The 12,770-nt window shown below is 44.8% G+C and overlaps 1 protein-coding gene and 1 long non-coding RNA gene across 2 annotated transcripts in view; both read left to right on the forward strand.

Moving 5' to 3' along the window:
• Positions 1 to 12,770, forward strand: part of C2CD6 (C2 calcium dependent domain containing 6) — a 35,200-nt gene that overhangs the window by 11,321 nt on the left and 11,109 nt on the right. Inside the window, exons 9-14 of the mRNA XM_081899576.1 lie at positions 2,831 to 2,980; positions 4,743 to 4,857; positions 5,978 to 6,047; positions 6,776 to 6,831; positions 10,595 to 11,035; positions 12,330 to 12,399. Of these exons, the coding sequence (XP_081755702.1) occupies positions 2,831 to 2,980; positions 4,743 to 4,857; positions 5,978 to 6,047; positions 6,776 to 6,831; positions 10,595 to 11,035; positions 12,330 to 12,399 (902 nt within the window). The remainder of the gene's footprint in view (positions 1 to 2,830; positions 2,981 to 4,742; positions 4,858 to 5,977; positions 6,048 to 6,775; positions 6,832 to 10,594; positions 11,036 to 12,329; positions 12,400 to 12,770) is intronic.
• Positions 1,298 to 2,317, forward strand: LOC309363861. The gene is made up of 2 exons (XR_014165613.1): positions 1,298 to 1,431; positions 1,656 to 2,317. It is a non-coding gene; the product is annotated as an uncharacterized lncRNA (long non-coding RNA).

Here is a 12,770-nt window from a genome sequence, read left to right on the forward strand (position 1 = left end):
GCTTCCCCTGTGCCCCACTTTTCTTTTTTCCCAGCTCCCTCCCCTCTCTTACCTATGGCTGCTGTGTGTCTGTATCTGTGTGTGAAAGAGTGAAGGGGGACAGTGCATGTAAGTGCAAGCCCACTGCCCATTGCCAAATGCTGCCCTTAGCTCACCCCCGCTGCCTTCGCAAAACAATTTAAGCCCATAAGTTACAGCACAGTGTGCAGCAGCCAAGCTTCAGAGACTCTTCCATGGGCGCTTCCAGGCTGTTGCTATTTTTGAGTGGTGTATCAGCAAAGGGCTTGTACACCTTTACCTTTTGCCCTGCTCTTTCCAGGGACAGGCCCACACTTTATAACTCTGTGTCCAAGCGCTGTGTTTTTGTTTTTGCCCCAGAGCTTTCCCCACAAGAGCTTCTCCCTGCTCTTTAAACTGAATTGGAGCAAACAGTGATTCAGGTTTTCCATGGATTGTTGTTTGCTCCGATTCAGCTTTAAAGAGGGGGTTTTCACAGCGAAAGATGGGGGCGGGGCACTTGGACATGGAACTTTGCAGTGGAGACTGTGCCTGGAAAGGTAAGTGTGGATAAGGTTGTGCGATTAAAGCAGAGTTTGTTCTTGTTCAAAACAAACCTTCTCCCCAAAATCTGACTTTGTGATACAGATAAATGCAGTGGAAAGTGAGGATAACATTTGCTAGATGCGATGCCATATAACCTCACTGCAGACAAATCAAAATGACTGCTCAGTAAAAAGCTGTTGTTGTCTAGGCTCCTCACAGACTTTGTGCTAACAAATCAGGATGAATACTCAATAAACAGGTGGGCTGTGTATAAGTTCTGGTTTATATGGTTCCAATTGGTGGCTGAGGGAATAGCCACATCCCAAGGTTTTATATTTCACACAAGACTCCCCACTTGCGTCCAGTGAAAGAAACCTTTTTTGAAAAGTCTTTACCTGGCTTCCTGTTTCAGCATTTGGCAGCAGCGCTTAATGGATGAAGTTATGTTTGTCAGCAAAGAAATGAAATTCCTGTCTAACTTTAACCTGCAGTCATGAGACATCAGACCTCCACAAATCTGGTACAGTGGTGCCCCGCAAGACGAATGCCTCGCAAGACGGAAAACCCGCAAGACGAAAGGGTTTTCCGTTTGCGAGTTGCTTCGCAAGACGAATTTCCCTATGGGCTTGCTTCGCAAGAAGAAAGCCCATAGGGAAATCTCTGGGGACCTCTTTTAAATGCTGGCGGTGGGGAGCAAAGCCTTTCTCCCCCTCCGGTCTTCAGAAGAGGTCCAGGAAGGCCGGCGGGGGCCGAAAGGCTTTGCTCCCCACCGCCAGCATTTTAAAAGCAGTCCGGGATAGCAGGGAAGTGCTTCCCGCTATCCCGGACGGCTTTTGAAGGCAGCCGGGGGGAGCAAAGACTTTTGCCCCCCGCCGGCCTTCAGAAGAGGTCCTGGACCTCTTCTGAAGGCCAGCGGGGGGCAAAAGTCTTTGCTCCCCCCTGCCTGCCTTCCCGGGAGAGTGGAGAAACACAGCGTGTTTCTCCGCTATCCCAGACGGCTTTTGAAGATCACCCCGGACAGCGGAGAAGTCCTCCACTGTCCCAGGGTTTTTTAAAATGCTGGGGGTGGGAAGAAAAGCCCTTGTCCCCCCCCCCCTCAGCCTTCAGAAGAGGTCGGGGGACAGACTGTCCCCGGACCTGGTCTGAAGGCGGTTTCCATAGGAATGCATTGATTGATTTTCAATGCATTCCTATGGGAAACCGTGCTTCGCAAGACGAAAAACTCGCAAGAAGAAAAAACTTGTGGAATGAATTAATTTCGTCTTGCGAGGCACCACTGTAGTGTCAAAGGAGCAACTGCTCCCTGCCCTCCATGAGCCATGCTGTACCCATACTGTTGAGAATTGCATAGATTCAGCCACACACCTGTGATCTTCAAATTGCAGAGCACTCAGGCAAAAAATTTCTTCTTGCCTGCTCCAAAGCTTGCCTTAGCATGAACCCTAATATGCTCCTTTGCTGAAACAAAAAGGATATATATATAAACCCAAATAACCTTCCCTTCTCCTTAACATTTTTACTTCTGTTTTTCCCCCCAAAAAATTATTGGTTTTCACAACATTATAAACAAACAAACACATAAGACAAACATAAATCATAGCCTTATCGAAAATTATTAACATTGTTAAGTGACTTCCTCGCTTCCCCTTGGTTGAATTTCATTGCATATCCTTTTAACGGTTTTCCAAATCACAGTTCTTATAAAATTTAACTTAAACATTAACATCCTTAAATCTTCACATTATGAAATTAAACATATTAATTCATCACTTAACATAAATAAAATCCTAAGCCAATTAAGTATCTGCAAGCTGTTTTCAGTTAATTTGACTTAACATATTTAACTAAATAATCATTAAATTTAAACCACTCTTCCTGATATACCTCCTCCTCCTGGTCGCGGACTAACATTTTTTACTTCTGAATCAAAATTGTATTAAAACTTAGAATCATAGAGTTGGAAGAGACCACAAGGGCAATCGAGTCCAACCGCCTGCCAAGCAGGAAACACCATCAGAGCACTCCTGACATATGGTTGTCAAGCCTCTGCTTAAAGACCTCCAAAAGAAGGAGACTCCATTACACTCCTTGGCAGCAAATTCCACTGTCAAACAGCTCTTACTGTCAGGAACTTATTTTTCTTGCAAATATATAGGGGACTTCAGCAACAACGGTGACCATCAGAGTAGCGGCCCATGTAGCAGGGTGAAGGGAGGGAATCTTTTCGTTGTGATTATCTCCATAGGCAACATTTGAATGCCTTAGTCTTTCTTTTCTCTCCCCCCAGCAATGCCATCAAGCCACTTCGCTTGGATTACCCTGCATTCTTATCTCCAGACTTGAATGTTTCAGTGGCAAAGATTCATCTGGAGAAACCAAAACCTTCAGAGCACTACAAAAGCCTTCAGGAAGCTTTGCATCAGCCACCCCGAGAAAGGCAAGGACGTAGGCAACAGGTTTTTTTTAAAGTATATATTAATGTATCTAACATTTGCTATACAGTGAGAGGGGGGGAAAGTATTTGATCCCCTGCTAAATTTGCCCGTTTGCCCTCTGACAAAGAAATGACCAGTCCATAATTTTAATGGTAGGTTTATTGTAGTTGTGAGAGACAGAATAACAACAGGAAAACCCCCAGAAACCCAGAAGACAAAAGTCAGAGATTCATGTGCATTATAATGAGTGAAATAAGTGGTCCCTCAGCACTACATTCGGGAAATAGCCCTCCCTGCAAGAGTGGAACGATCTTGGTATGGGTGCTGCCATCCGAGAAGCTGAACCCTGTTAATAATAATAATAATAAATTTTTATTTATATCCCGCCCTCCCCAGCCAAGACCAGGCTCAGGGCGGCTAACAACCAATAATAAAAACAAGTTGATTAAAATACAATTTTAAAAGATTAAAATACGACATTAAAACATTAGGATGTAGCCTCTTCATAGGAGGAGAAAGGAAAAAGAAAGAGGGGGAGGGAATCAAACTGATTCTGAGCCAAAGACCAGGTGGAACAACTCTGTCTTACAGGCCCTGTGGAAAGAAATCAGATCCTGCAGGGCCCTGGTCTCATGAGACAGAGCATTCCACCAGGCCAGAGCCAGTGTTGAGAAGGCCCTGGCTCTGGTTGAGGCTAATCTAAATTCCTTAGGGCCTGGGGCCTCTAGGGTGTTGCTATATATGGACCTTAAGGTCCTCCGTGGGGCATACCAGGTGAGACGGTCCTGTAGGTACGAGGGTCCTAGGCCGTGAAGGGCTTTAAAGGTCAAAACCAGCACCTTGAACCTGACCCTGTACTCCACCGGGAGCCAGTGCAGCTTGAAAAGCACTGGGTGAATATGCTCCCATGGCAAAGACCCTGTGAGGAGCCTCGCTGCAGCATTCTGCACCCGCTGGAGTTTCTGGGACAGCTTCAAGGGCAGCCCCGCGTAGAGCGAATTACAGTAGTCAAGCCTGTAGGTGACCGTCGCATGGATCACTGTGGCCAGGTCAGGGCGGAAAAGGTAAGCAAACCATGGTCAAAGGCAGCCAAGAAGCCTAGGAGAATTAATAAGCTTGCACTTAGGTCATCATTTTTGGGCAGCCTGTGCAGTTTCTGTACCGAGGCAAGGCATTTGAAATTCGATTGAAATGGTTCCAGATAATTTCATGGAAAAGTGGCTGGCGGTGGCTGGGATTTCTGATCTGATATTATTGATCACAGCCTTTCTTTAATACATGGTAGGTTTATTTGTGAATAGCATCCTCTAACGTTTTCATCTATTATCATAGTTGGAAAATACTATAGGACAGTTAATCTGAGGCTGCAAGCCTAGCCCCGGGAGCAAACCCCATTAAATCCAGTAGAATTTAGACGTGGTTAGGAAATCCAGTAGAATTTAGACGTGGTTGTAAATTACCAGCCGCCTTATCTATAAACAGTTAAGTAAGAACAACCAAAAAATTGGCTTTAAAACAGATCTGTTCCAATAAACTCAGTAGTATTGGTCTACTTTCCCTCCAGGTAATAGCTTATTGCAAGATTGTGAAGTGAACTGGTAGTTGCAGTAGAGTTAAAGGGGGCTTAGTTTCAGCTATTTCAGTTTAACTTCACCACGGATTGTATAAACATGTAATGTCATTTTTTTTTGTTATCTGATGACAAAGAAATATGCATATTGGATAGTTCAGTACTATTAAACTAATCCCCCCCTTGCTCTTTAGACTGGAGAAACTGAAAACTGAATATCGGAATCTAAAAACATGGCATGAAAAGGCAGATTATTTAGATCAACTGATCTTAAAAAAGGGACCAAAAGTAAAACCAGGCCAAACAAAGGTAATTTCCTTTTCAAAGAAAGACAAATAATGTGCAGCTGACTAGGGGCAAAACCTCATGGGAAAGGCAGTTTATTTTTGATTTTTGTAGAAAGGGGAAGAATTATTATTTATTACGAAACCCAAAAGCAAATTGCAGGCCGCTGAAATGGGAAGTGGAGGTCTTTTTTTTTTTTAAAGTATTAAAGGTTTTCTTGAGTTACAAAAGAACATGCAGTGTCTCTGTTTCCCTTTCATAGAATCTTTTCTACAGATCAGTAATATTCGATGCGAGACACTAATGTTATAGATAGTATAAGGTTGGGGAAGAAGGTTGGTAGTTAGAGAAAAGGAAGGAAGGGTTGTTCAGCACTTTCTCCTGCTATTGTTGACTCGGAGATCCTGCTCACCAGCTTTTCTCCTTGTGGGCGAATAGGTACAGTACCTGAGAGGATGAGAAATAATAGAACAGCCCTGCCACATGTAGGCCTCCAGAAATCCCCTGTTAAAAGTACAGGAGCCCAGTCATCTTCTGCAGTCGGCCACCCTAATTAAGAGTCTCCTCCAAAGTGCTACTTCCCTTTCTCATTGCATTTTTATAGCTTCCTATCCAGGACGCGGGTGGTGCTGTGGGTAAAACCTCAGTGCCTAGGACTTGCTGATCGTAAGGTCGGCGGTTCGAATCCCTGCGGCGGGGTGAGCTCCCGTTGTTCGGTCCCAGCTCCTGCCCACCTAGCAGTTCGAAAGCACCCTTAAGTGCAAGTAGATAAATAGGTACCGCTTTATAGCGGGAAGGTAAACGGCGTTTCCGTGTGCGGCGCTGGTGCAGGCTTGCCAGAGCAGCTTTGTCACGCTGGCCACGTGACCCGGAAGTGTCTTCGGACAGCGCTGGCTCCCGGCCTCTTAAGCGAGATGAGCGCGCAACCCTAGAGTCAGACACGACTGGCCCGTACGGACAGGGGTACCTTTACCTTTATCCGGCACGACAAATCACAATTTGATTTAATTGTTAGGGCTGTTAAGTGGCAATCTTGGAAACAAGGCAGAATTCCGGTCCCAATGCTAATTATCACAGGAAGGAGAATGGTCTGTACTTGCAAGCGCTATATGCCTATTTCTAACTCCTCTCCTCTCCCTGTCAGGTATCTCGCTTCAAGGAAGCTGTTGGGAAAATACAACGCCCTCAAGCATCTACGGTTTATACCTCCTCAGGTTTAGTGAACACTCAAATGTTTTCCTATTCATCTTGAGCGGAGACTAGAAGGGCCAGTGGGTTAATTTTCTAACCTTTACAGTGCAGCATATACAGTGGTACCTCGAGTTAAGTACTTAATTCGTTCCGGAGGTCCATTCTTAACCTGAAACTGTTCTTAACCTGAAGCACCACTTTAGCTGATGGGGCCTCCCGCTGCTGCCGTGCCGCCGGAGCACGATTTCTGTTCTCATCCTGAAGCAAAGTTCTTAACCCGAGGTATTATTTCTGGGTTAGCGGAGTCTGTAACCTGAAGCGAATGTAACCTGAAGCGTATATAACCCGATGTACCACTGTACTGGTATTTGCAAAAGTTCCAACACTCAATATTACCTTGTGTGAAAATGGGGGAGGGGGGAGAATTGCCCCATAGCTGCTGACAGAAGACGTTCAGTCCACCAAGTTCCTCCCCAGAAGTCCTGACCAATTGATTACCATATTGTCACTCAAGGTGACAGCATGGAGTGTTTGAACACTGAAAAGGGACTGCTTTTTAAAGAGGATGCCTATGAACTTCAATGCGCTTATGAGTTCATGGTGCATAACCATAATGTGCATTTGCATTAAAAAAAAGATCCATAAAGCATTTATCCACATAAGGAACTTGGTGGTCTTGCTATGCAACTAGTATTTCCTTTTTTAGTTTCTTACAATATAACTTTCTAAAAATTTCTCCCGCCACCTGCAGCTTCAGAGGTAATGTCTCAAGAAAACATAAGATCATTCGCCGGAGAAGACATAAAGGTGTGTGTTATTGATAGATTGCTTCATAAAATTACACCACTGTGGTACCCCTACAGCTAAAGAGGTTACTGTCAATCACACTCCCACATATTTTAGGAACTATAGTATATGTGCAGGACTATAGTGTATGTGGGGCTTAATGCATCTCTCTCTGGTCCTCAGAACTCTCAGTGCCCATTGCCCCAGACCACACCTCTCAACAGCCCTGCTTGACTGCTTTTGTCTGGCTGGAATGGGCAATAATGCTTTAATGGATGGAGAGATGGGTGTGCAAAAGCTAGGGGTGTCAGAAGGCATTGTTTTCTGCCCTTCCCTGTGTTTACCGCATGCCACGCTGTTTCTGTTCTACTGCATTTTGTCTTCCACCCAAAACCATGTTATTTGCCCCACTGTCTGTCCACTTTGGCAAAATTACGGTACATGACTTTACATCATATATCTCGTTGAGATTCCTGCATTGCAGGGGGTTGGACTCGATGACACTCGAATGACCTTCCATCTCGACAGTTATCTGTGATTCTATAAGTACTGTAATTAATTACGTAAATTGCCTACGCGGTGTTAGCATTGCATTATTCCACTCCATTTCAGTGCAAAAGGATCACAGTGCAAACATGGGGGGAAGTAACATAACCAGTTATGTATTGTTTATGTGCTGAAGGCCACAACAGTATCAAATACCAGTTGCATTTGCTCAACTGTTTTCTGTTCCGCACTTGGAACTGTTGAGGAAACATCAGCCATTCCCATTTGTGTTTTCATTTGAGTTCTCCAACACCCTGGTAGAAACTTTGGACTTTGGTATGGCTGGAACATTGCTTCTGCCTACTTCGGCCTCTTGCCTGTCCCACTATAGGCTTGCAGCCCTCATGTGGTTGCCTATAGGGCCCTTGAGGTTCCCCACCTTTGAACTATAGAAATAGCAGCAACACCTAAAATAGGTAAAATGCTGGAATTAGTCTCTTGTGGTAGGTTAGGCTTTTAAAACCACCTGTCCCTTTTTAAATGAATATTGGCTACACCACCAGAAGGGTATGTCTTAAATAGTATCAAGATTGTAATTTTCTTTTAATTTGTGAAATAATTCCTCTTCCTACTGGTCAGGGGTTTTTGTTGTTGTTGTTGTTGTTGTTGTTTTTTGCTGGTATATTTAAATTAGCCTATAAATCACATTACTGAGTAGGCGTTGTAGCCTAACATGTAATAACAGCCAGCTGCACATTCAGAAATAAGACATGATTGACTGTATCACTTCAGACTGGACAAAGAATAAAATGCCCCTAACTTTAGAAAATTCTCTCTGCATGTAGAAAATTAGTACAACCAGGAGAGAGGTTCCACCCCACCTTGCTCCCTGATGGTTATTTTTCTACATTCACGGAGTTGTGGAAGCATTGAAGCAATAGTCTCCCTTCTTGCAGTCTTAAAATGGTAAATCCCGTAAAGAGCTCTCTCATGTGATACTGCTTGCTATGTAGATTTCTTTATTTTTATTGAAATTTCTATTCCTTTCTTCAAATGTCTGTGTAATACTTGCTGTACATGCCCGGAGTTTTTATGATACTGTTCTAACTTCACCTGTCTCCTTTCATACACATCAAGGGTACCATATCCTATTCTGTTGTACTGAACTGTTCAGAAAATTCCTAGCATTAAAGAAGCATGAAATAATTACTAGCATTCCCTACTTAGTTACTCTCTGTTTGTATTAATTCAACCATGAAATGCCAGATTGATGGAGCCCTGAGTCTTGCCAAGTAGTGTTGAGGAGTCGACATCGATCTGTCTGAAGAGACAATGGAGTGCGCTTTTAGGGGTAAAGTCAAACCGCTGGAGAATCACAGCACCTGCTGTGGTTGCAGAGACCAGTAACTCGTAACTGCTGCCTCCAGCATTGCTTTTGCTGCATCAGCAGTGACTTCCTTGGGGGGCAAGCCTGAGCAGTGTGTGTGGAGGTCCTGGCCTGCGCAGATGACCACCTCCTGTGGTCTGACTGATGTGGTCCAAAAGAAAGCAGAGCAATATGTTTGGCACCAGACTGACTGCAGGAGTTGCTGGAAGGAGTTGTACAAGGTGCCATCCAACCATAGCTGTCAACTGTCCCTTATTTGGCGGGAAAGTCCCTTATCCCAGCGCTGTGTCCTGCTGCTGTCCCTTATTGATGATGTCCCTTAAATTTCCCAGGTTTCAAAGGAAGCAGCTCCTCTGCCTCCCCCCTGCTGGCCAGGGAGGAGGGAGGCTCCAACTGTGTCGCTTGGCTGCGTTGCTCACCCAATAAGGAGTCTAAGAACGACTGGGAGGTGGAGCTTGCATGCCTTGTGCCGATCAAATCGGCCGCGTTGCCTGGGGACTTGCCGTTGCTCAGTGCTTCCCAGCAGAGAGATGACGGTGGTTTTCCTTGCTGCATCCCCTTTGCCGGGTTGCTGCGCTGTAGGAACCACCACTTGAGGCATCGTTTGGTTGCTGGCTGGGTTTTCTGCCTTTGGCTTGGAGGGGCTCAGAAGTTGAACATACCTGTGTTCAGAAAATCCCTTATTTTGGCTGCTGATCCATTATTTTCAAGGCTGCTGGTCCCTTATTTTCAAATCTGTAAGTTGACAGCTATGCATCCAAACATCTCAGGGACTCCACTCCGGATTTGTGTAGGGTTTACTCCTTAGCATTTTCTTCTCCTGCAGATATACCACGAAACAGTAGATACAGATTTTCCCTCTGGGTTTACTCCCAAAGTCTTTTTCATAGAATCATAGAATTGTAGAGTTGGAAGGGATCCTGAGGACCATCTAGTCCAACACACTGCAATGCAAAAATATGTAGCTGTCCAAAGAAGGATTGAACCTGCAACCTTGGCATTATCAGCACCATGCTCTAACCCAGTGTTTCCCAACCCTGTGCCTCCAGCTGTTTTTGAACTACAATTCCCATCATCCCTGACCACTGGTCTTGCTAGCTAGGGATGATGGGAGTTGTAGGCCAAAAACATCTGGAGGCACAAGGTTGGGAAACACTGCTCTAACCAACTGAACTCTTCTGCATGAATGAGTATGGCCACAAGGCAGCGCAGGTCTAGGATCAAAGTTGTCCTTCTCCTAGATGGGCTACCTTCCCAGGTTGTCGAGCCCCTTCTGTCCCTCACTTCCCCCAACAAAACGTGCAGAAGCCACCTTCTTGACCATTGGACTCACTATTGGTCTTGTATGCTCAATCTGCCAGAGCCTATATTCGCATGCAGGAGACCCATTGGCTCCCCTCACTTGATTTAGCCGGCCAGTCGAAGCCATTTGCAGGATGTGGCTGATTTTGCATGCTGACTGCTTGTAGGGGCCACAGGTGAGAACTGAGTGCAGGGTGGGAACCAAAGGTGGGCATACCACCCAAGAAGGAGCACAATGTGTCCCCTTCCAGAGGTACGAGCAATATACCCCAAGAAGTGTGTACAGTGGTACCTCGGGTTCAGTACTTAATTCGTTCCGGAGGTCCGTACTTAACCTGAAAATGTTCTTAACCTGAAGCACCACTTTAGCTAATGGGGCCTCCTGCTGCCGCTGCGCCGCCGGAGCACAATTTCTGTTCTCATCCTGAAGCAAAGTTCTTAACCTGAAGCACTATTTCTGGGTTAGAGGAGTCTGTAACCTGAAGCATATGTAACCTGAAGCATATGTAACCCAAGGTACCACTGTATTTCACCGAAATTAAGACCAGTAGTTATAAAAAGACTACATTTTAGTACACTAGTGTTGGCGATGATTATTGTCATTTGCAGAAATGGACAAGTCAACTGTCTGCTCTCTCATCACGACCTTCTGGACCTGTGCCATCCCGCAGAAACTTATTTTCATCAGAACAGATTTCTCAACCTGCTGAAACAACCCCACCGGTCCCAGCGCTGACTGTAACCCCTAACCCTACGAGTTCTCCAGTATCTTCAGATGGAGAGAACATGAAAGACATGGTTGTTAGAGAACAAGTTCATCCTGACTCTTCAGATGGAGAGGATATGAAGGACACAGTTGTAAGAGAAAGACTTCATCCTGCGTCTGAAACCTCTCTATCAAGTTCCGTTGGAAGCGCTGCAAAAACGTCTGAGGCTAGGGATTCAGAAAGCCTTGCTTCTTTAGGTCCTGAGAGGAAAGTGACAGAAGAGGAAATACCTGTCATAGTCAAAAAACCACCTATTAAAGAATACCTGCCAGTACCAATACAGGTAGCTGATGGTGATATGTAACATATTGTTTCACTTTCCCCTCCCCAGGGGATAATGTGGGTTATTCAGCTTTCTCCTTCTCTAATGGGCAAGCTGTTTGGAGCTTTGAGGTTACCATTCTTGCTCTTTTGAAGCCATAGCATATACAGTGGTACCTCGGGTTAAGTACTTAATTCGTTCCAGAGGTATGTTCTTAACCTGAAACTGTTCTTAACCTGAAGCACCACTTTAGCTAATGGGGCCTCCTGCTGCTGCCGCGCCGCCGGAGCAGAATTTCTGTTCTCATCCTGAAGCACTTTTTCTGGGTTAGTGGTGTCGGTAACCTGAAGTGTATGTAACCCGAGGTACCACTGTAATTAATAGATGCGTTCTTACAGTGGGGTCAAGGGTAGCAACTGTAATGATGATCCAGCTGTGCCACATCAGACTTTTACTGTAAATATGCTGTACACTAAGGGATCCTCCAGACAATCTGTTTGTTGGTACAGTGGTACCTCTGGTTGCAAATGGGATCCGTTCCGGAGCCCTGTTCGCAACCTGAAAGGAACGCAACCCGAGTCTGCACATGCGCAGGTCGCGATTCGCTGCTTCTGCGCATGCGCATGACGTCATTTTTTGCATCTGCGCATGCGTGAGAGGCGAAAGCCGGAAGTAACCCTTTCCGGTACTTCCAGGTCACCGCGGGACGCAACCTGAAGCAGACGTAACGAGGTATGACTATTCATCTGGATTTGCTTGCAGAATACTTAAGCGGTGATTAGACTATAGACGCTTTCAGGCTTTTTCAGTCACATACCAGTGCAAATTCTGATTGTGTACTTGGGGTGTCTTGAGCAACAAAGCCCACATCCCCACAAAGAGAATACTTTCTGCAGTAAGGAAATTGACAGAAAAGTAACTGAAAAATGTGGGCAGCACTTGCTTTGACACAACATTGTCTAGCCTCCCTGCAAACAAATCAGGATAAATGCTCAATAAACAGGTCATCTGTAAGTGCCCTGACTCAGGTCTTCACTGAGAATTTGTTCCGATTTTTTTGAGAGGGTTATTCGACAATGAGCATTCATCCTGATTTACTTGGCAGGAAGATTTGTTAAAGTAGAACCTTTCGAGCCTGTGAAAATGGGAATTTGCTCCATTCTGACCAACTTTGCACGGTGATGTTCTACCTAGCCGCACTCTGCCAACAGACGTTCTTTTGCACACTCATTTTACATTCTTACTGTTACAGTGATTTATACGAGTGAATAACTATCTTTTTTCTTCTTGATGTATCACCTCTGAAATTACAAAGGAATCACAGCCTAAGTCTGAAGTTTCTGTGAGTGTCTCACCTCAGTTTGTGGCACCTCCTAGACCATCAGGTAAATTGACAAAACTTTTCGAATAGTAATCATCAGCTTCCAGGTGGTTGGGTTCTATATAAAATAAAGCAAAACATGATATGCCAAGGACCAAAAGGGGAAAAAAAGGCTTTTCACAAGTTCACAACCTACTTTTAAAACCTCGCTTGGCCTGGTGCTTGGGTTCAAGAAACAGAAAGAATATCGCCTGTAGGAAGCCAACAAACTTTTGTTAAATATGTATATACTGTGTGTTGTCTCTATGACCATATTTATGCAAAAACTCAACAGTTGTCTAATGGGCAAACCTCAACAACTCTGAGCAAAGTGTGAAGCTTTATCCCCAAGGAACAACTTCTGGCAAGAAAAAGGAAAAGATTAACAAATAAACT

This window comes from Podarcis melisellensis (genome assembly GCF_964234715.1).
Source record: "Podarcis melisellensis genome assembly, chromosome: 1".
Classification (NCBI taxonomy): Eukaryota; Metazoa; Chordata; class Lepidosauria; order Squamata; family Lacertidae; genus Podarcis; species Podarcis melisellensis.